This window comes from Hyperoodon ampullatus, assembly GCF_949752795.1.
Source record: "Hyperoodon ampullatus genome assembly, chromosome: 9".
Taxonomy (NCBI): Eukaryota; Metazoa; Chordata; class Mammalia; order Artiodactyla; family Ziphiidae; genus Hyperoodon; species Hyperoodon ampullatus.
The window spans coordinates 63007091-63029954 of record NC_136922.1 but is presented as its reverse complement, the minus strand read 5'-3'; the positions used below and the strand labels follow the sequence as shown (position 1 = coordinate 63029954).

Sequence of the window (22864 nt, the reverse complement as noted above, 5' to 3'; positions counted from 1 at the left end):
AAGTGAAATAGCACAGCCAAGGCTATAGGAGTACATGGGAGGAGGTTGATTCCAAGAAAAAGAGGGAGAAGCAAGTTGGGAAGACTTCATGGAGGAAGTGCTGGGGAGCAGGGCCTTGAAAAATTGGGCCAGTGATGTGTCAGGGGGAAGGGAGGGTGGGAACAGAGGTGGAGAGGGAATAGGGCCGGATCATGGAGGCCTTGAATGCCAGGCCGTGGGCCTCAGTTCCGCTAGCATTAGAGCCCGAGCTGCTTGTCCACAGCGTCATGATGCAGGACTGGAGTGCTCTGGAAGGATGCCGCTTGATGTTCAGGATGTACCATCTAAATCTGAATCCAGATTGGCTGGGAACTTTGTGTCCTTCCCCTCCCCTCCCTCCTGCTATTGAGTCAGAGGCTGCAGCATCCTTCCCTGCCCACTCCCCCAACACCCTGGCAACCCCAGCAGGGTCTGGAATCCCCAGGGCAAATCGCCACCCCCAGGGGCTCTCAGGACCCACCCCAAAGGACCCCAAATGCAGTTCACCCACCTCAAACCAGGTGCTCCAGAGTCTGGCCAGAATTTCCTTTCACAGCTCCTGCAGGGGAGGGGCTGGAGGCGAGGAATAGCAGGAAGAACCCAGACCCAGCTTCAGGAGAGCTCACCGAAGTCCTGGCTGTGCCGCGATTCACTGAGTGCCGGGCAGCTCCACCCCATCTAAGTCTCAATTTCCTTATCTGTGTGAAGGACACAGAAAACATACTAACCTCATGGGGCCCCGTCACGACTAGGAGACGATGCTGCCTGGGGCTCCCCGTGCCCTGCTAGGCTCTTGGCAGCAAGGGGAGGAGAGCGAGGCCTAGGGTCTGGAAGGAGAAGTCGTGTCTCCGGGATCAGGTCCTTGAGGGCCCCACTCCCACCGAGGATGGCTGTCCTTCCGAGGTGGTGTGGCCTTCTGTTGTCCCTGAGAGGCACCAAACTGAGTGGTCTCTGGATGGTGTCTTGGGAGGGGGCGGTCTGTCTACACGAAGAGGGTCTGATCCCCAAAGGCCTCTGGAGAGAAGCAGCCCCTTGGCCCCCTAAGTCCCCAGACTTAGGACTCTGCCAGCCAGACATGTCTTCACCGCCCACCCCACTCGCCCACCCCCATCACTTCACAGAAACGATGGTTGGGAGCCAGTTCTAATCCTGCTTGTCTCACCTTTGGGCAGGCTTTTCTCCTCTCTGGGCCTCCGTTTCTCTGTACAGGGTGGGCGGTGTGCTGGGTGAGTTGTCGTGGCCCCTTCCCCTGACATCCTCCACTCCGCGGCTGCCGCGGGCTTCCTTCTCTCCGCCTCCCTCCGCTGGCGGGCGTCATGGTGACGAGCTGCTAGGGATGCCTGGAAGGAGGGAGCCCTGCACAATAGGGGCTGGAGCAGGGGTAGGCACCTCCTCCCACTTGCCCCTTCCCTGGGGAGGCCAGTGATCTCACACAGTGAGCTGGATTCCACTCACACCTCTTCCCTTTTTCAAGGGCCCACTGAGGTCTCCATGAATCTGCTTTGTGCCTCCCTGACTCAGTTTCCCCACTGTCTGCTGTAAGAGTGGACATTTACCCCTGCCATACCTACTCAAGGATGGGGGGGCATCATGGGTGAAAAGCCCTTCAGAAATAGAGAGCTGAGCGTTTGGGGAGGTCCAGAATGGACAAGGGGGTCTGGAGAGCAGTGTCCACACAATACTGAAGAGAGGGGAAAGAAGTTCCCTTCTCTCATCCCAGATGTCACGAGCAGATGGCCCCGAGGAGGCCCTTCCCAACCTGATGACTGGGCTGGTGATAGCAGATTCTCGATCTCTCAACCCAGCAGCTTGGTTCTGAGCTTGGGTGAGCATCACCAGCTGCCCCCACCTCTGCCCCACCAATGTGCGGTGATTAGATCAAGATGGGAAATGTTCAGACTTAACTCAGGGAGACACACATTGTTTGGGAAGCTCAGGGAGACTGTGCTATTGGCACCATGACTGTACCGTGTTTCCCCAAATGGTCTCTTAACTGGAGGTGAAAAGCAATTAGTCATGCCCACAGTATCACTGCCTAGTCCAGGCAGTAGAGATTTTTCCTGCAAAAGAAAAGTGACCTAAGGTGTAGCTCCCAAGCCAGACAGGAAGGAGATAGCTAAGTCTGCAGTAGTCCAACTGCAGGGAAAAGCAGTAAGGGGACTGCGGGTGGCATATCTGGCTCTTTAGGCATTTTCTGCTCTGGGGGTCCAGACACTAAGTGGCTAGGACACTGCAGAGGTGGCACAACTGACTACATCTTCTGGAACACAGGGTAGCAGGGAGAGCCTCTCCCTTCCAGAAACACTGACTCCAGGATCTCCCATAAGAAAGTGTGTCCTGGGAGAGAGAGATCTATTTCTGCCTCTTCATTGCTGGTGACCGTGGACATGTCTCCCTCTTCGGGCCTCTTTAGACCAAATAAGGAGAAGTTTCCTCGCCCTCTTAAATTCCCAAGGAGATGCCTGCTGACTCAGTTCCCAATTTACTTTCTTGCCTGGAATCTGGAGGATGCTGACCACAGGTTTGCTATTTCAGATGGACACCCCTACCCAACAAGGGTTGGACTTACAGTGTCAACAGTTCTGGCAACAGGGCTCAGCCTGCCTGTGGCATGAGTGTGAGACTCAAGATGCTCCTGCACGTGGGACAGTTTTGCATTTGCCGTGCAGCTTGGCAGAGCCTGGGCATCCAAGGTGACAAACTGTCCTCTTGGCCCACCCTGAGCCTCTCATTCTCATTTGGAGTTCCCCGGTAACCTAGACAACAGCACCACCTCGGTCCATCCTGAGCCCCTGTGTGTGCAGCTCTGTGTAGCCCTTAAGAAAGGGCCAGAGGTGACCCAGGCCTTGCCACCCCTACTCCTTAGCTAGCTGGGAAGGCATGACCCCTTTACAGAAGTCAATGAGAGAACAATACCGACCCAGCATGAGCTAAGAGAAGTGAGCAGCTGACCCTCCAGGGGCTGGAGCAGTCGTGGAAGCACCTGGAGGTACTAGGACTGAAGCTGGGCATTGAAGAGGGTCATGGATTATCTTGGCCTGGGCCCAGGGCTATGGGCTGAATGGGCAGAGCGGGGAGGGCTAAGTCTTAGGCGCTCTCCAAGGTTCCCCACCTGCGTTCATGGGGGGACGTAGGCAGTGGTAGCATTTTGCTGTCCGTGGTGCTGAAAATTTCAGTCCTGCACATGACCTCATCCCTTCGGTAAATATTGCTTCTGGCCCTTCCCATCACCCTGTCAGCACCCTCCCACCCTCACTTGTCATCTTCTTTCCCGACAGCCAGTGACGACATTGCTTCTCCTCCACCACATTCCCACTCATCCCCATGCCCAGCCTGTCTCTGGCACTCTCCCCCTCATAACCACCACCAAAAAATGGTCCCTCATGGTCCTCATCTCCCATATATTGCCAGTTCGACTATCAGAGATAGAAGTGCCAACCTCGGGAGCGCTTAAAAGTGATGTATGGTTGTCTGGGGTTGTCACAATGGCTTGAGGGTACTACTGGCAGTCAGCAGATTGAAAAGTCCCACACAACAAATACTTGACCCACCTGAGATGCCAATGGCATCACTGAGAAGCAGTTTACATTACTTTTTCTGAGTGGGGAAAAAGGCTGAGAGGGACGGGCCTTAGCCAAGGTCACTTAATCAGCCAGAGACAAAATTACAGCTAGAATTTAGGCTTCCATCTTCTCCCAGCCAGGCTCCTGGACCTCTCAGGTGACTGCCCAAATCAGAAGCTCTTGTCAAAGTGTCAGCATCTGAAAGGGACGGAGCACATTGTAATGAGGGCTTTCAACAGGCCAGGGCACGCTGCAGGGGATAGAGTCCAGGCTTCCCAGACCACAGAGCTCTGGAAGAGAACACCTTGCCTGCATCATCCAGACCCTAATGCCCCTGGCAGACTACACTGCACACCATTGGCATCGATCTTCAGCAGAGGCACCTACATTGCTGTGGTAACAGGCACCCACCTCACTACATCCACCCCCACAGTTCTGGCCTGACCATCTGCCCTCAGACTCTCCGTGCCCATCTTCCTGTGGTTCCCAGGGGAGACTCTTCCTGTCTTACTTTCTCCTATCCAAGGCTGTGTCTGAGGCCTCAGTGTCCTCATTAGCCAGCTCCCCCGAAGTGCTGGGAGCATCTCTCTTCCAGTCCTCTGGTACCCAGTGTCTGTAGCCAGAGCCTCATCCCCAGGCATGGCTGGGCCCCCAGAGGGAAGCACCCTCCCACCACTACATCCCACATCTGAGACCCTGCTTTCCAAGGTTTCAACAGACCTGAGTCAATTTGATTCAGCCCACGTATACTCAATGGCTCACTCCTGAGGAGGGAACTGTTGACTCCAATATGGGTTCTTCCTACTTGTCTGTCCCCAGGGAGCTCAAGTTCAGTAGCAAAGAAAAGAAGGATCAGTTCTAAAGAGATGAGACTCATAGTGAATTACGGCAAATGCTCTAAAAGAGATTTTTCTTTTTCAAACTATGTTGTACAATAGTGGATTGTGAAGTAAATTTAGTGGGTTGTGACTAGTATTTGTATATAGAATAAATACAATTCATTAGAAAGTAATAGAAAAATATTATAGCTGTGGTCAAGATAAATTTCACTTTGTGAAACTGGATTCAGTCATGTGAGCGGTGTGTGTGTGTGTGTACTGGACTGTGACATGAAATGGATATGTGGCTGTAGTTCAAGGGCAAAAGAGTGTGAAGACCTATGTTTCAAGAGATGGGAAGACATAGAGGAGGTGTTTAGAGGGAAAAAGAAGAGATTACGTAATACCTTGGGTGTTGGGGAAGCCTCCAGGAGGAGGTGGCATTAGAGCTGGGGGTTACAAGATAAGTAGGAGTTTGTAGGAATATGTGCATGCGTAAAGGGTGAGAGTGAGGAGGGTATCTCAAGGGGTGGCTCAGTATGGAGCTCGCTGTGTGCCAGGCCTGCTGGTGTAAATGTCAGCTGCCATGTGGAGTGGTAGAGATGGGTCAGGAAAGTTCGGCTGGGGCCCGGGTGTCAAGGGCCTTGAATAGCACACCAAGAAAGTTGGACTTTATTCCCAAGAGCAATAAAAAGCTGCTGATGACTTTTATTCAGAAATCAGCATGATCACTCTGGCAATGGGGGTAAAGGATAGAGATTCGAGGGGGGCAAGAGATGAAGCCAGGAGGCAAGATAGGAGGGTGTTGTGCCAGTGCAAGGTGACTAGAGAGTGGGTGGAAGGGTGGGCAGGAGAGGGATGGACTCCGGAAAAAGAAAGAGGAGACAGAATCCACGGAGCTTGGTACCCCAGGGGCATTGATGTGAGGAACCAGAAAGGTCTCAGATCTGCAGCATCTCTATCCTGACCCCCTCCTTTCCGCAAGCCCGCCCCATGGTCAGTACCACCACAAGATATCATACTTGGGAGATGAGTATTCTGAGGTCTTGTCCTCAGGGAGCCCCACACTGATCTGAGACACCAGACTCACCCACCTGAACAACTGAGGCCAGGTCATGAGCAAGGGCTGGAATGTGGGGCTCAGGCTGTCAGGACTGAGAGGGTTGGGGGCGTTGGGAGGCTCAGGAGAAAGAGACTCGTGAGATGCAAGCAATCAAAGAGGCCTTCCTGGAGGAAGGAGCTTAGCACTGACTTCAGAAAAGCTAGATAACATCTAGGAACACATTCACAGAAGATAAATTTTTCTGCCCTTTGAACCATAGCCAGGATCAGGGTCTGTCTCACCTCACACAGGCCTGTTGAGAAGGACTCTAAATCCCCATTAGGGAGGGACTGTTCATTTTACAAAATCACCCACCCTCCCAAAATGCCTTTACATTGGTCCCGTTGGTTTCACCCCATACTCTGTCCTTTAGTTCAGTAACATCACTGACCCTGTGCATCAAATTCTCTTAACATACAACCTTTCTTTCTTTCTCTTAACATACAACCTGTAGTAAACAATCCTGTAGAGGGAGAAAACCCAAGTGGGGAATTGGGTGCCATGGTCAGGGCCTAGGAGCTAGTGTCCTCATATTGGGGTCAGAGTTGGTGTCAGACCAGCATTGGCCTGACTGACTCACACTTGGGCCAGGGACCTGCCAGAGGCAGGCCTCGCTGACAGGTGACAGGCCCAGGAGGCAGGAAAAGGCCAGTAAAAATCCCGAATTTGAAAAATGTATAAGCTCAGAGCACCAAATTAAAAAACAATTAGGCTAATAGAATCTCCCCCATTGTTTCTCCTCTTCATCAAGTGCTCCTTCATAAGTCCATTGCTTTTAACTCACTGTTAGCTCAGCGGAAGTGGATTTTTAAAGTAACTTAATTATTTCAGAACTCATTGCTTCCAAAAACAATCTAAGGTTTCCCCTTCAGCTCTGTGACTCTGTGCTCTGTGAGTTATTTTTTAAAAATTAACTTTATATTGTGATTCTAACTTAAGCCCAAAAGAAAAATCCACAAACAACTGCCCATTAGCCAGAGAGCAGAACGCTGGTACAAATTATCCCCAAACAATAGATCGTTTAGAATTTGTAAGTAAGCGGGAGAGGTAGGGTACCTAAGACAGCGAAATGCAGAGCAGAGGCTAGCAGAGGGCTTTGGAGTTATCAGGTGTGAGGCATTCCTCTGGCTGGAAGTGACGGTGGGCTACCTGGAGAGCATGGCTTAGGAGCTAGATCTTGACAGTCAAACTAGGATTTAAAGAAAATATGCGCATTCCTTGAACTTCATATATCTCCCTTCAATAAAACCCTCACTTCAGTACATCAGACACTGATGCCCTGAAATGTCTTTTCCCACATCACGTTCCAACTTTAACACAGAGCCAGGTTCTCAAACATTTAGAGATCACATGGTGGTCTCCCAGGCAGCCGTAGCTCAAGGTCAGCAGCACAGTCCGGTTTCCCCATATTGCTGTCATTCCTGTACCGCTGCTCAGTAGCCTAGGGGTTAGGAACATAAACCCTGAAGCCAGACCTTCTGGGTTTGAATCTTCTCATCTTTGTATCCTTGGCAAGCTACTTGATCTCCCTGTGCCTCAGTTTTCTCGTCTGTAAAATGGGTTAATCTCAGTACCTACTCCATGGGGTTGCCTGAGGATTGAATGGACGAGTGTAAACAAAGCAGTTAGAAGAGGACCTGGTACAGGGCAAACACCTGCTGTATAAATAGTGACTATGGTGAAAGTGGAAGTACTGATACTGGTGGGAAAAGTATGGATCTCGTGAGCATAAATTGATTGCAATTAGGATGGAAACTCTTCGGCATGCTGAAAGCAGTGAATCTTCAGCCACATCCCAGGGCTCACAGTGGGGTTCAGTTTCAAACAAAATTAAAGAGAGTGTACAGGGCTTCCCTGGTGGTGCAGTGGTTGAGAGTCCGCCTGCCGATGCAGGGGACACGGGTTCGTGCCCCGGTCCGGGAAGATCCCGCATGCCGCGGAGCGGCTGGGCCCGTGGGCCATGGCCGCTGGGCCTGCGCGTCCGGAGCCTGTGTTCCGCGACGGAAGAGGCCACAACACTGAGAGGCCCGCGTACCGCAAAAAAAAAAAAAAAAAAAAAAAAAGAGACTGTACAAATGCTAGTCAAAAATTGTATCAAAAATGGGTTTTATCATGCCTTTTAGCTGCCATGGGTGGTAAGCCTTTTGTGCACTTTTCACACGAATGACTTTCATGTGAACGTTCAGACGAGTTTCCCGGCCTAGAGAGGCTGAGACATAGGGACCTTATCCTGTGGGCACCAGGGAGCCAGGGAGTGTTCTTGAGGAGGGGAGTGACCTGCCTCTTGGTGCATCTTTTGTAGGGAATGCCTACCGAGAGTGCTTGGAGAATGGGACCTGGGCCTCACGGATCAACTACTCACAGTGTGAGCCCATTTTGGATGATAAGGTGAGTGGCTCCCACCTGCCTCACCCCTGGTCCTTACAGGTAGTAGGACTCAGATTGAGCACAGAGGATGCCAAGGGTGGCAGAACTAGTCCTGTGTCACCCACCCGCCCCCTTCTTGCACCTCTTGCCACCACCCTATGTCCTGCCCTGTGCTCAGTGACATTGTGGTGGGGTAGAGAAGGGGCCGTGGAGGCTCACCTTCAGGCGAGCTCAGCTGGTGGAGGACACCAGCAAGGTGGCACATGGCACAAGAAGGGGATGACCCTGTAACCAGTGCCCCAACATCTAACAGGCAGTGTGACTTCCTTCCTCCTCTGGGCCTCAGTTTCCCCATCTGGCATTCTGATTCTATGACTCCACATGGAAACAAGTGCAGCCCCCACAAGGGCAGTCCCCACGGGAAGCTGGGTCCCACTCCGACCTCACCAGCCCCCCTTGCTCTGGTGCTGGTTTCCGTGTTATCTGCGGTGCCAGCCTCCTTCCTCTTGAAGCTTCTCCTCATTCCTGACCCCAAATGATACATCCCACCCCATCCCTCTCCTCTTTTGCCCATTACAGCCCCCAGTGGGGCTGAAACTTTTCCCCCAAAGAAGTCCAAGTTCAGAGGAAAAACATTTGTCTGCCCTGAGAAAGTGATTCTACAAAATGCGAGCCAAAGGGGGTCTGCAGTGAGGGCCACAAGAGTGACAAGTGGGATGGGCCATAAAGGAGAGAAAGAGGTCCCCTCCTGCCCTCTGCCCTCACCTCTGCATCTCACAGCCCCTCTGAGCAGTGGCAAACCAAAGTGGGTGTGGGGTGGCGGGATAGTCTGCCCTGGCAGGAAGGAGTATTTTATCATTGCCTCTGTTAAGAATTGCCAGCATGTGGTGATAATAAAAAGCAGACTGATTTTATTTGGTCTCAATATTGCTCTTAAAATCTCTGCAGATAAGGTACCCCCTCACTGCTGCAGCCAGGGCAGACTGTCCCCAGGGCACCCCCAGACCTGCCATAGGTCACTGCTTCTGAGACAGGAGGACAGGTTGGCTCCATTGTACAGATATCAAAACTGAGTCCCAGAGATATAAATCAATACACCCTCAGTTGCTCAGCCCATTAGGGTGTGAGCTGAGATGAAACACAGGTGTAGCAACTCCCATTCCAGAATTAAAAAGAAAATAGAATCTACATACCCATATCTCTGGCATAACTCAGAATACATTGTGCTCAAATCTGCCCTCCAATTGCACGGGGGACACCTGACCACAGCCATTTATACCAAGAGCCACGCAGGGCCGACAGGAGAGAGCTCTGGGTGCCAGGTGTGGTGGTGACACTTGGAGCCTCTTCTGCCCCCAGGGTCAGGACGCACAGGGTGGCCATTGCTAGAGTGCCTGGCCCCACCCTCCACATGCCCCAAGCCTCTGTCTGCCCGTGTGTCTGTCTGTCTGTCCAGCAGAGGAAGTATGACCTGCACTACCGCGTCGCGCTCATTATTAACTACCTGGGCCACTGCGTGTCTGTGGCAGCCCTCGTGGCTGCCTTCCTGCTTTTCCTGGCCCTGCGGTGAGTCCACCCCGCCCCTGCTTTTTCTCTGCCCTCCTCCCACGGCACCCCCTTCACCTCTCCCATTCTCAGCTCCTCTCCGGGGTCCCTGGAGCCAACGGACAAAAGGGGCTTGGGGAGGTGCCTGGGCACTGACCACTGGCAGGCATGCAGGAGGCAAAAAGGGAGCCAGCTCTGGAAGACCCAACCGTGGTCACCACGAATGGGAATTTGGCCCCTGGTGCAGCCCTGCCTTCACCCCAGGCTGAGTCTCTCCCTTGCCTGAGGAGGGAGGGGGTGGCAGGGGGCGCAGGCCCAGCTGACCCATGATGCCAGCGGACCCCTGACCCCTGCCGCAACTGAGCTCTGAGCCCAGGTGCAGCCTGTCCCGGCTGACCCCTGACCTGGTCCTCCCACAGGAGCATCCGCTGTCTGCGGAACGTGATTCACTGGAACCTCATCACCACATTTATCCTGCGAAATGTCATGTGGTTCCTGCTGCAGCTCATCGACCATGAAGTGCATGAGAGCAATGAGGTCTCTGGGTAGAGGTTTGGGGCCGGACCTGGGGGGCTCTGGGCTCTGGGGGCCCCCATCTCTCTTGCCCAGTCCTCGCGTGCAGACCCGAACCTGAGCTCACCTGCACACAATCATTGTCCCTCCAGAGCCAGGGGTGGGGGAATGGGGCTCCAGGCCGGGGTCTGGGGAGCAGCACAAACCTGACACCAGACTTTGGTTTATCCTGTTCCACTCCCCATCTTGTGACTTCAGCACCTCCCAAAGATTCCTTAGAGAAAAGGAGGCTGAAATTAACCTCTATTGAGCTTTTAGATCAATTCATTCCAATGAGAGACCTGTAGGGATTTCGCCCCCATTATACAGACATGGAAACTGAGGCTCAGGGAGGTTAGATGACACTGTAATGATGCCTCTACATCTGAGCCACCAGGATCTTGAGCAGGCCAGCACGTTAGCTGCCCATGGTAGATTTGTGTCAACCACTGTTGTACTGTGTCCAAGTCATAAAACCAGAGCCCAGAGTGGAGCCATGCACAGAGCTCTTTGGCCCACCATTAGAGACTGCTCAATACATCGTCTTTGGATGGCTAGACCTGAGCACACACCCAGCCTGGTTTAACGCTTCACTTGGCCCCATGTTGAGCCCTGCCTGAGCACCAACGGAATTCAGTCAGTTTGGGGTGCCCTGCAGCCCAATGTTGGCTTGTACTGACAAGGCATCATTAACTTGGAGGAAAAACAAGATTGGGAGGAGGGGATCTTTCGCATTCCACGTCAGCAGGACTTTCTCAGAACAGAGGAGACAGATGGCCACATGGGGCCCAAGATCAGGGCTGGGACCATGGAGGAAAGTCATGGAGGCTGTGATCAGCTCAGCTGATTGATTATCTGACAGCCCGGCTGTTAGAGCCGGATAGAGAGGCGCTGCGCTGTCCAAGGGCACAGTCAGCTCCCCATCACAGGGCTCCTCTAACCACCAATCCCCACATCCTCAGCTCTGAGGGTGCCCTGGTGACGAACCCCTGGGGAAGATGGCCAGGTAGGGTCAGCTGAGAAGAGTTCTGGCCTGAGGCCAGACCTGGCCGTGGCCCATGGTGGCTCTGGGCAAGCTTGTCCCCTGAGCGAGGGGTAGTAACCCTGCTCAGAGGGACCGGGACAAATTCCCCTCAGCCGAGAAGGCAAATGGCACCAACATTCATTTCTTGGCGCCTGCCTTTGCCACCTCCATCTTGAACCAACCTGCAAGATGGGATTATTCTTTTATCTGCAGCACGATGAGGTTCAGAGAGGTATGGCCAGTTGCCAGAGGTCCCAGTGTAAGGAAGTCTCCCTCCAGAGACGGCAGTGATCACACTAATACCATAATCTCCTAAACCCAGAGATTTGGGAGGATCACCTCCACCGCTGCAGCTCACCTTCACAGACCCTGTACTAGTTCAATAACAATTTTCTTTTAATTGACTCACTAATTTTTTTCTACATGAAATTTCATAGTCCGTCCCGAAATGGAAACCAGTCTGACTCGCTGGTAATTGAAGGTGACCCTCAAAAAACAGTGACGGTGAAACACGACAGTGCTGTTCAATTCTAGCCTCTCCCTGCAGAAAGCTCAGAGCCAGACTCCCTCTTTCTTTTATGAAAAACGAGATTAGAAAACACTAGGGAGAAGTCAGACCCCCTGGTACCAGGGGAGCCTGGCACTTTCTGAAAAAGTGAAAGAGAAAGGATGAAGCTTCCCACAATGAGATTCGAGGGTGTTTAATGCCATGTCCATGACTCAACTCAAACGACCTCCCCTCCATCAGCGCCCGAGCTGTGCACTTGGGCCTTGGCCCCAGGCAGCCACTGACTGCTGCCTGCCCCGTGCAGGTCTGGTGCCGCTGCATCACCACCAGCTTCAACTACTTCGTGGTGACTAACTTCTCCTGGATGTTCGTGGAGGGCTGCTACCTGCACACGGCCGTCGTCATGACCTACTCCACCGATCGCCTGCGCAAGCGGCTCTTCCTCTTCATTGGATGGTGTGAGGGTCCTGGGGGGACCTGCAGGGTCTAGTGGGGAGAGGGTACTGCTGACAGGGTCACCTCCCTTCATCTTGGGTCCAAGGGCGGGACCACATTCCTGTCTACCATCCCCAGGACAGCCCGAGGATGCAGCCACTCCCTTCCCTGCTGGAGAGGAAGAAGCAAATAGTCCCTCTGAAAGGACAGTCCACAGATAGCCTTCCTCTCCTTGCCTGGAATGGCCAATCCAAAGACCTTTGTCTCTGGCTTCAAAAGAAAAGCTGGCCAGCTCCACTTCTCTATCAAAAAACCTCAGAAAATCACGCTGTCCCCTCATCTCTCTGACCTGCTTGGAGGGGATGGCTGAGAGTGAGGGAGGGATGGGGGCAGGGGTCTAGGGACAGGGCCCCTCAAGGTCATGGATGGCCTGCAGTTAGATGATTGCAAACAAGATCCTAGCCCTTTGTGGTCCCCCCCACACTGTGTTCTACAAGAGGGGCTCCTGACCATCTGTCTGTCCACTGCAGCTGTGTCTGTCCTTCTTTCAGGCATCCCCTGCCCCATCATCATCGCCTGGGCCATTGGCAAACTCTACTATGAGAATGAAAAGTAAGTAAGGACAGGCCAGCCATGGGGCTCAGAGGGATGTTAGGACGGGTCAGCCACGGGGCAAGAATTGCAGCCACGCCAGGACAGTTCACTTTTCCATTGTCCTTAAATTGAGAAAATGTCCTTGGCGCCCAGAGGTACTCATGCGATAGGTGTCAAGTCAACTTTGTTGAATTGAGTTAGGAATCGTTCCTTTAAGCACCCAATGCACGACCCCCTTAGCCTCTGGTAAGGCCTCCTCCTGCAGTTGGATGCGGCAAGTCTGGCTCCAGGTTTTCAGCTCAGAGCACCTCCAACTGTGGCATTGAGCCTCTCACAGATGCCCGGGCCAGGCCAGTGGAAGCTTGTTTTATTCTGGCATCCCAGTCTCTTCCTGGGGTGCAGTGTTCATGCTGGGACCCTCTCTGCACCAGAGACTTTGAAATACTCAGCCTCAGCCCAGATGATGGCAATTCTGGCTGCAGGTCAGCCAGAGAATGGCGGAGAAGTTGGGTGCCACCAGCTGAGAAAAGAGGGGACAAAGGAACGTCAGTCTCTGTATACAAATATTCAAGGGGTCTCTGAGGATGGAGGGAGCAGATGGGATTTGGGGGCAGGGGGCAGGAATGGCATGGGTTCTAAGAGCTCAACATTAGGAAGAGCTCCTAACGATAAAAGCTGCCCAAGAGTGAGAGGGCTGCCTTGAGAGGTAGTGAGCTTCCCATCAAAGGGGGTGTTCAAGCAAAGAAAAAAAAAACCAGTGCTGGGAGGCTGCAAGGGAGAATCCTACCTGAGGCAATGTGCACTGGATGACCTCTGAAGTTGCAGAAGACACAGAATTTCCTGAACTCTGTGGGGCCCTTTCTGAGGTCCAGTAGGAGTTGCTGGCAGAGCCAGACTGGGTCCTGGGCCAGCCCTTCCCCCAGACCCTGAAGCTTCTTCACCCCCAGCATCCCCAAAGAATAACCAAGCCTCTAATAGCAGCAAGCTTCCTTCCCTGGGTGAATGAGGCCAGGGATCGAAGGCTCCCGCCTCCACATCTGCTGCTTTGTGCGTCTGAGTGCCTGGCACAAGGAGAGGTGGGCTCCAAGCAATGCGGGAACAGGTGGTACAGGCGGTTGGGCCCTGGCCAGCGAGGGGGAGCCCAGCTCTCCATTCATGAGCCTCCTGCATGTCCAGCCCTGGGCCCAGCATCCTGGGATGGGGCGAGGGAGCAAGGAGAAGGGGGAGGAGACCCGGGGCTTGCCTCAGTCTGCCTGGGGAGACCAGACCCTCCACGTAGGGCGAAAGGCAGCCCATGTATGAGCCAGGGTGGTCAGTGGGGCTGGGGCTGTCCACCCAGGCTTCGGGGGAAGGAACAGCCATGGAGATTGGATCTCAGAAAGAGTCAAGCAGAGAACCCTGGCCCCGAGGCTGCAGTGGTCCCCAGGCTGTGGTTCAGCAGGCCACTTACAGCCACTCCATCTTTGCAGGTGCTGGTTTGGCAAGGAGCCCGGCGACCTGGTGGACTACATCTACCAGGGCCCCATCATCCTCGTGCTCTTGGTAGGTCCTCAGTGGGAAATGGGACAGGGCTGGGCACCAGGAGGACAGCAGAGGACCCACCCAGCAGAGATGCTGGGGAGGGACAGGGTCTGGATCGGCGCCCCCGCACACACTCTGTATGCACCACCCCGCTGCCTGGCATACCGCTCCCAGCTCTCCCTTCCTCACGCTCCATGCCCTGATGCAGCCCTCTCCCCTCTCTGGCCCTCAGGTTTTGGGCAGAGAAAATCTGACTGGCAGATTTCTAGTGCCTCCGACATCTGACATCCCCTTGCCAGGTAAAAGCCAGGCAAGGGGGCAGCTGGTGGCAAGAGAAGGGTCCGCGGGATTTTGTTCAGCCCAGACCTACATCTCCCTCTACCCGCAGCGACCCCCTCCAGAGCCCAGCCCACCGCCCCCAGCCTGGAGCAGTGGGACAATGGAAGCGTAATGAGCAATTATTCCTCCTCCAGCTCCCCGCCCTTTGCCAAATGTATTAACATCTAAGGTATAATTGCCGCCATGTCTCAACCACAGCGAGCTTTAATTAAGGTAGAGTTTAAGTAGAGGCTGCATTCTGCAAAAAAAATCGAACCCATTATATATCATACGCTAAAAAAAAGACATACAAAAAAGCCCCATAAGAAACTGGCATTTACGTAAGACTTATTTCAGGCTTGTTTATTTCAGGCTCCTTAAAGGGCCACCTGCTCCCTGTGCGAAGCTTGAGAGGGAGCACCACCCCGCTCTTGCACACAGCAGGTGCCTAATGGGGGTTTCTTTGTTCTACCCTGGAGACAATGACTGTTTATCTCTTTTTACTTCCTTACTTCCCTCCCTTTTGTAACTTCCTCAGGGATTCATTTGACCCCCCATCTTTGGAGTGTCCTTGATGTATACAAACCGGAGATGACTAGGAAGGTTTTTTACCCACTGCCTGAAATTCCACCATCAGGGCTCCATTCATTTCAAAGACAGAAGCCAGTCCTTGTCAGCAGTCAGAGGGGGGAATCATTGTCCTTGGAGTCCTAGCTGCAATGAGTCACTGATTCCCCCCTCCGCCAGTGTGAACAGAAACCCCATGAGACCCATCCCCCCCCTGCCACCTGCTGAGAGCCCATCCTGGAGGGAGAGGGCTTCTGATGAGCCTGGGACTCAGGCAAGGAAGGCTGGCTTGGGTGGGAAGCGAGCCCCCTCTGCAAAGATGTTGGACAGCAGTGAGGAAATGAACAGAGAAGGGGGACAGGCTTGGAAGGCCCAGTGACAATACCCCACTCCCGCCTCCTCTCCATGCCCCCTTCTCCGGTTCCATCCTCACCAAGAGCCCCATGCTTGTCTTTCCCTTTGGACCCGGCCCACACCCAGCTGGGCTTCCAGGTTCCAAGCTCAGCCCTTCCAGAAGCTCTACCTTCATTACTCCCAGTCCTCACATCCTCGATGCCCGGAAGTAGGGATGATGCTCCCCGTTTCACAGATGAAGAACCTGGGAGATGAAACAGCTGCCCAAGGTCATCACTAATAGCTAGCTGAGCTGAGACTGGAGGGCCGGTTACCCACCGCCTCCCGCCATCCTTTCCTTTGGATACCCTGCCACCCCTGGCCTCCCCCAGGGGTCCACAGCTGTCTGAGAGACCCGTGCTCATTTCTGGGTTCTGGGAAGTGAGTTGGCTGGTTGGGTTTGCAGGAAGCTGTTGTCACTGTTGTTCGCATGGGAAAGGCATGAGCTCAGTGCTTTCCATGAGTATTTGAACCTGTGCCAACCTTCCCAGACGGGCTCCATGGCTTTCCCCACTGGATGGACGAGGAAGCAGAAGCTCAGAAACGTTAATTAAGTAATTTGCCCAAGGCCACGCAGATGCCAATTGGAATAGCTGGAATTAGAGCCATGCGACAAGGACTTGGCGCCAGGTGTTCATGTGGGAGCTGGTCCCAGGAAACACAACGAGGGGTGGGAGTAGAAGACAAGGAAGGGAGGAAACCGATAAAGGTTAAGTGATGAGCAGGCTTCATCACCCCATCAAGTGATGGGGCAACACATAGAAGAGCCTCAGAATTGACCGCTGGTCGGGAAGCAGGGTTACTTACCCATATGCTTCATGCCCCATCAGTGGAGGTTGCCCTGGGGACCTTGAATCCCCACACTTCCAGCTCCCCCCTCCCCGTTTTCAGGCTGAGATAGCTCCCCTGGCACCAGAGAAAGCCCCAAGCTGAGAACTGTCCCCTGCAGCTACAGGTGAATGGTGTGTGGCACATGAGGTCTGTCCGGTGAAAGCCTTGACTCTTTGTTCCATGGGTGGTATCTTCCCCAGCAATATCCCAGCTGCCCCAAATGTAGATCCCAGGGCCTCCACCTGCCACTGGGAATCTCTGGGGTGTGTCCAAGAGCTGCATTTGGAACAAGCGCCTTTGATGTGCATACTCTAGTGGGAGAACCCTGGTGTCCAGGGGCCTTGTGAGCAGGGATGTGAGTTGTCTGGGCTTTCTCTGTGGCCCAGCCAGGGCCCTGAACGCAGTAGGACTCAGGACTTGGGCCTTTGAGACTCACCAGGCTCCACAGGTCCAGGTAGACAAGCAGGCTAGCTATGTCGCTGGACTTGGTGAATGTGCGCTGCAAGGAGCTGAGATGTGATGGCAGCACCCCAATACCCAGAGCTGGAGGGGAGCGGAGGACACCCCCAAGGGCTGGGACTACCTCTCCCAGCCTGGGTTTAAAGGACAGGAGGAACCGTGTCTGAAGCCAAGGAGGAAGAGATGTCAGTCCTCCTTCCTCCCTCCCCGCGCCCGCCTCTGCACATGCGCAGATGGGGAGGGTTTGGAAACCAGGTGGGAGGGCGGTGTCAGCGGCTCCCTGGGGAAGGGGGGAAGGTGCCTGCAGTGAAGTGAGGTGGAGAAGATGTTGTAAAGGGGGAGGCTGGGAACCAAGCCCAAAAGGAAAGAGTGACTTTGGGGCTGCACAGACCAGCCTGAGGTGGGGTGTGGGCAGCATCACCAGCTCCTGCCTAGGGTGAGCAGAGGGGATAAGGCCTTGTCTCCCAGACCCTCCACACCAGCCCCTGTCCCTGCTCTTGCCTCAGCACATGGAACAGCGCCCTGTAGCCCAGAGGTGCTCAGCAATTGCTTATTGACTAGATGGGTGGATGTATGTACGTTACCTGTTGAATAAGTGGGTGAGTGGGTGGGTGGGTAGATAAACTGATGAATGTTGAGTAGATATTTCGATGGATGGATGGATGGATGTTACACGTTAAATAAGTGGGTGGGTGGGTGGGTAGATAAAATGGATGGTTGAGTAATATTTGGATGCATTAATGGATGGATGGATAGATGGATAAGTGGGTGGATAACTGAGTGAATTGGTTAGTGGGTTTATGGACGATTGATTAGTGAATAAGATTTAATGCAGGGAAATGTGGAAGAAATGAGAATATATTTTGACTCCAACCACCTCTATTCTCACAGAAGTCATGAAGAATCGGAAAAGGTCAAGTATGTTGTATCACTTGTATGAGGAAATTAGGATCGGCCTATGTGTTAAAGTGACCTCATGATCCAAGGGAATAGACCAGAAACCCAGGAGCTGGAAATTATTAGGTCTTAAGAGGAAGCAAGGCGCAGCAGGCCGTGGGCAGCCCTGGCTGAACGCTTCCACCGCCCCTCACCCTGGATTCACCAGGCTGTGCCAGTTTGGTCACTGGAGCAGCAGGCCGTGGCTGAGGAGGGAGCCCCCCAGGGCCCCAGAGCATCCTCAAGCTTAGGGGTGACCCAGAGGCCACAGGGATGTGCGTCCTGTGATGTCTGCCTGTGTCCCCAAGCCTCAGAACTTAGGAGGCTTCAGAAATGACGGAGTCTCAGGACCAGGACTTGGGAGGGGCATGTGTGTGTGTGCATAAACACACGCACATACTCAGACATGTGCACACACGTGAGCCAGCAGACACCCCTGGGCTAATATGTATCTCCTTCTGACCCATGGGTACTTTCCTGTGAGAGATCCCCAGGGTGTCAGGCATACAACACTCACTCTCCTGTCTACTCGCACTTGGAGGTGGATGAAGAGAGACACAGGTGTGTCCCTGTCCCCAGGTCCACACTCACACAGGAACACACCAAGGCACACACACAAGCACAGAGCACAGACCCACGGGGAGCATTGAGAAGGCAGCACACAGGCACACAGACAAGCCGACACGGGTTAACAGGACACTAGCACACTCACAGAGACCACATGCAGCACAGGGCTGCCCCGGGAGGCCACACGGGCAGGTCCCGGGGAGAGGCTGGGAGCGGCAGGCTCCGATGCTGAGAGAAGGCTCAGAATGAAGATAAATGAGGCCTTTCCAGGAGCCAACTGCTGGAGTCAGCCCAGCAGCCTGTTCATCTCCATTGCCTCAGGCGTGTCTGCGAAGAATCTAGAGTTTTCCTGGGTGCAGGGGACGAATGGTGAGAGATTAATCACTCCATCTGGCCGGGTCTGCTCCACCGGGGCAGGGCTGTCCTCTGTCCACAGGGCCTCAGGGAGACCCTCAGTTGACAAGTGGGGGCCCTGCAGCAGCGGGGGCGGGCCGGGCAGAGCTCTGGGCGCCTCAGGAAGGAGTGACCTTTGCGCCCTTGTGCACGGCCTCCAAGGCTGCTTTTCCTCCCTCGGGTCAGGGTGTGGAGAAGCAGGCTCTGGAGCCCTCCGGTGACAGGGGACCCGGCAAGTGGGGTACCTGCCTGCCCCGGTGAGGGAGGAGCAGAGGCCTTGGGACCCCAGGCAGGTGCTGGGTGAGTGGAGTGGGACGTGGATTCTCAGTGGGTTACAGGGGAGGTGGTTGCCTCTCCTCTCATCCCCACCTCGTGGTCCTTCCTTTTTCCCTCTCTGCCCCCTGTCCCTCCAGGTCAATTTTGTATTTCTGTTCAACATCGTCCGGATCCTAATGACAAAGTTACGAGCATCCACCACATCGGAGACGATCCAGTACAGGTGAGTGAGGGGTGCCTTGACCCTCAGCAGGGGAGGAATGAGGGGGCCATCTGGGCCATTCCCCTGCCTCTGGGCAGGGTCCTCTGAGTCCTCACCCAGGGCCCTCGCTCAGGCTCCCAGAAGAAATGCCAGCGAGTGAGGCCCCACCTGCCTCAGGGGCTCAGATGGGTCTTGTCACCCTTCCCCCCCTCCCCAGGAAGGCGGTGAAGGCCACCCTGGTTCTCTTGCCCCTTCTGGGTGTCACCTACATGCTCTTCTTCGTCAACCCTGGGGAGGACGAGCTGTCACAGATCGTGTTCATCTATTTCAACTCCTTCCTGCAGTCGTTCCAGGTGGGGCACATAGTGGGATTCGGCCACAGTGAGCGCCCCTGACCTGGCGTGCTCAGGCACCCGTGCCCTCGCTGGCTTGGTTTAGTTCGTATGCGCTGAAATACAAGCGTGTGCACACCCTGAACCCAGGCCCTGGCCCCGTCACTCCCACCCCAGGGCCCAGGTGGGCCCATCCCCGACCGGGTCAGGGTCACCCTAGCCTGCACCTCCTGCCGGCCCAGCCCCTGCTCTGAGGACTCATGGCAGCCTGTCACTCGCGGTGGACCCCGGCACACCTGCTCCACGATGGGGGTGCCTACCCAGCTCTGAGCCTCCGGGGTCCTGAGTCAGAGCGTTCCCCCAGTCATCCTGTCCCCTCTTCACCCCCCGACCCCCCAGGCAGAGTGGCTCCCTGAGCAGGTCACTGACCTCTCCCTCTTCCTTCCCAGGGTTTCTTTGTGTCTGTCTTCTACTGCTTCTTCAATGGAGAGGTATGACACCAGGCCCGGGAGGCCTGTCCTCAGACCCCACTCCAGGGAAGTTCGAGGGGAGCCCCCCAGCCTTTTGGGCGTCCCTGGCTCTGCTCAGCTCTGCTCTGGAGAAGGGAGGGGAAGTCTGGAGAAACCATCCAGCTCTGGGGAGACAGGAATCCTGCCTGAGGGACTCCAACCAGTTTAGAAGGTTGACTCTGCAGGTCAGAAACGATATACCGACTCTCCCATTGCACTCGGAGAGCTGGGTGGGCAGGAGCCCAGGCCACAGGGGCTCACAGAAGAAGGAAGCCAGAACACAGGTGATGACGGGAGAGCGCTTTCCAGGAGCAAGTCAGGTGTGAGCTGTGCATCCAGGCCTTTATGGACCCAGGGAGCAGAAAGACACCAGCGCGTCCTCTCCTGTCCCCTACCGCCGCAGAGAAGGCCACACGCCTTTGGGTGGGCTCCAGGGAGCCAGGCTCTGGTGAAGCTTGGTTAGCTTACAAGGCCCAGAATCCCAGCGCGGCGGACTTGGGGGAGATGTTCACTCAGGCCTGTGTTGGCTGAGGACACACAGTGGGTGCTGGGGCAAAGAGCAGACACCCTCCCAGGGCCCGAGAGCTTCCAGACACCCCAGAGGAATGCCAGAGCCATCCTGAGGCCTCTTCACCTGCCCGTGCACAGGGCAGTGGTGGGGTCTGCATGCCTGGGTCTGTCAAAGCAGACCCCAGATAGGAAAGTCCAACAGTGGAGACCGGCATGTGCTGGAGGGCAGGGAGAGAAGGAGCCACTAAAGCAAGCAAGCAATGAGTGCTTACGGAACAGTTATTCTGTTCAACCATGTGCCAGGCTGGCATGTGGGGGACATGATCCAGTTTGCAGAAAAACTTCTTCCATTGCAATACAAATGAGAATAGAACAGCACCAGTGACGGTCAGGTCTTGAAATGACTAGCTCTCCATCTCAGCTGCGTGCTGTGGTAAGCAATGCAGGTCTTTCAGGAGGTAGAGGAGGTCAGGGCTGCAGAGGAGGTGAGAAGGACCCTGCTTTTGGAAACAGCCGGTCTCTGGATGTGAGGGTGGCAGTCAGGGGGGCCGCCCCAGCCTCCCTTGGTGGCCCTGCAAGGGGCAGGAAGCAGGGGAGAGGACTGGTGGGGACCCAGGATTGGCCTCCACAGGCCCAGTTGAGCCTCCTCCTCCCCGCAGGTGCGCTCGGCTGTGAGGAAGAAGTGGCACCGCTGGCAGGACCATCACTCCCTCCGAGTCCCCAGGGCCCGGGCCGTGTCCATCCCCACGTCACCCACGCGGATCAGCTTCCACAGCATCAAGCAGACGGCCGCTGTATGACCCCTCAGTACCCTCACCTCGCCCATCAATCCACCATCGGGACAGCCTCCCCATCCTCCTCCAGCACCTTTCTCTGGGTTCTCCTGGCTGCGCAGGCTCTGATGGGGGCAGAGGGAGTGGGGAGACCAGCTCTCCAGGCCGGCAGGAGGGAGGCTATGCAGGCAGCACGAGGGGCTCTCGGGAACCAGGGCCGGCTGGACCCCAAGTCTCAGTGCGAGAAGGAGCTGAGCCGGGAAGTCACGGGAACCCCCGGAGGAGAGCGGGTCACAGGTCTTCAGGCATTGCCCGCGCCAGCCTCTCTGGCTAGATCCTCACTGTCACCCTGTTCACAGATGAGGAAACTGAGGCCCAGAGCCAGGGAGGGCCTGCCCAAGTCACACAGCTAGTTCATGACAGACCTGGGGCTCCTTTGCCCCACTCATGGCAAGGGTCTTCCCACCAGCGGCGGGGTGATGGTTGGTCCCACCCCCAGCCTTCTGCCTCTAAGTTTTGTGGCGCCCTCTGCAGTTGGAGGGAGGCACAGCAACTGGAGTAAGAGATTCATTCCACTGGCTTCGTCCCTGGGACTCTCACTTAGAGAAGCCTCACCTGCACCCCATCCTCCTGCCCCTCGGACCCTTGGAAGGATGCTGCCTCCTTTCCTGAGAGCCCTCTTCTCAGCCTGGTCCACCGATTCAGGGCCTTGGGGAGGGGCAGGTGGGGAGGAAGACGTTGCCAGGGCAGCCGTACATGCTTAGGCCAACCAGATGCACGGTGTAGGACGAAACGGGGAGGAGACGCGTGGGGGACAACAGGCTGGGAGGAGGAGTTGGGTAGAAATAGCAGAAACCAAAGTACGTCTTTGGTGACTGGAACGAGTCCCTCAGCCCACACCCGAGACTGGGCTTCGGCCTCCCCTTCAGAAACAACATCTCCACTTGTCTGTGAAATAAACTGTGCCTCTGTGGAAACGCGGCCTTCCCTCAGGTTTGAAGGCGTGCTGTGGGCCAAGGGCAGTGGTGGGCTGGGTCCATCATCATTTGCAGAGACTCTCGCCCTGGCCTAGGGCCGGTTCTCCCTCTCCACCTGTGCCTGCGGGTTTGCCCAGGCCAATAGCTGCCCCTCCTTCCCAGCTGAAGGCAGTTTAATTCACCGTGAAGGAGAGGCCCAGCTCCCCAAGCAGGCCATGGCCTGTTCTGGAATCTGGATGGAAGTGTAGAGCAGCCCTTCTCCCCGCCACTGCAGTCTCCGTGAGCCACAGCCAGGGCCATCTCCATCCTGGCCTCCATCTGCCTTTCCCTGCAGGAGAAGGTGGGAGTCAAGGGGCCAGAGGAGCCACCAGGCTGGGATTCAAAAGGGCTTTCGCTCTAAGTATGCCCCCTCCCCCATTTTTTAAAAATTATGTGTCCCATCTTGCACATTTTTAAGTTGACATCTAATATTTTTCACATACTTTTTAAAACTTGTGAGGGATGTGATTTCTAGCATTTGGTAAATATTGACATTTTAAAATAAAACTGCCCCAACCCTTTAAAGTTCATCTTATGAAATCCAAACACAGCAGTGATTTAATACTCTCATCTATTTAAAAACAAAAAAACAAAACCCACAACCTGCTCTTCTTTAACAGTTGGAAATTTTAGGTGGTTCCTTTTCTCTTTGAACCTGTATTTTCACTCCGTTCCCCCTACAGAATGGTTTTTGCTAATGCAGCATTTTTTACCGTTGCAAGTTTTTTATCGCTC

The 22864-nt window shown here is 54.7% G+C and overlaps 1 protein-coding gene across 6 annotated transcripts in view; it reads left to right on the top strand.

Moving 5' to 3' along the window:
- The window catches only part of CRHR2 (corticotropin releasing hormone receptor 2), a gene marked incomplete at its 5' end in the record, with an annotated part of 43116 nt that extends 21042 nt beyond the window's left edge, over window positions 1-22074 (top strand). For 3 of the 6 annotated variants that reach the window (XM_079711333.1, XM_079711332.1, XM_079711334.1), the window contains 10 exons: window positions 7804-7889; window positions 9325-9434; window positions 9833-9950; window positions 11802-11955; window positions 12484-12544; window positions 13996-14068; window positions 18925-19010; window positions 19207-19342; window positions 19771-19812; window positions 21000-22074. In XM_079711333.1, the coding sequence (XP_079567459.1) occupies window positions 7804-7889; window positions 9325-9434; window positions 9833-9950; window positions 11802-11955; window positions 12484-12544; window positions 13996-14068; window positions 18925-19010; window positions 19207-19342; window positions 19771-19812; window positions 21000-21140 (1007 nt within the window). In that variant the 3' untranslated portion in view covers window positions 21141-22074. Of the gene's footprint in view, window positions 1-7417; window positions 7890-9324; window positions 9435-9832; window positions 9951-11801; window positions 11956-12483; window positions 12545-13995; window positions 14069-18924; window positions 19011-19206; window positions 19343-19770; window positions 19813-20999 lie in introns of those variants that run through there. The other 3 variants (XM_079711336.1, XM_079711335.1, XM_079711337.1) reach the window with 3 other exon arrangements.
- Between the last annotated feature and the right edge of the window lie 790 nt (window positions 22075-22864).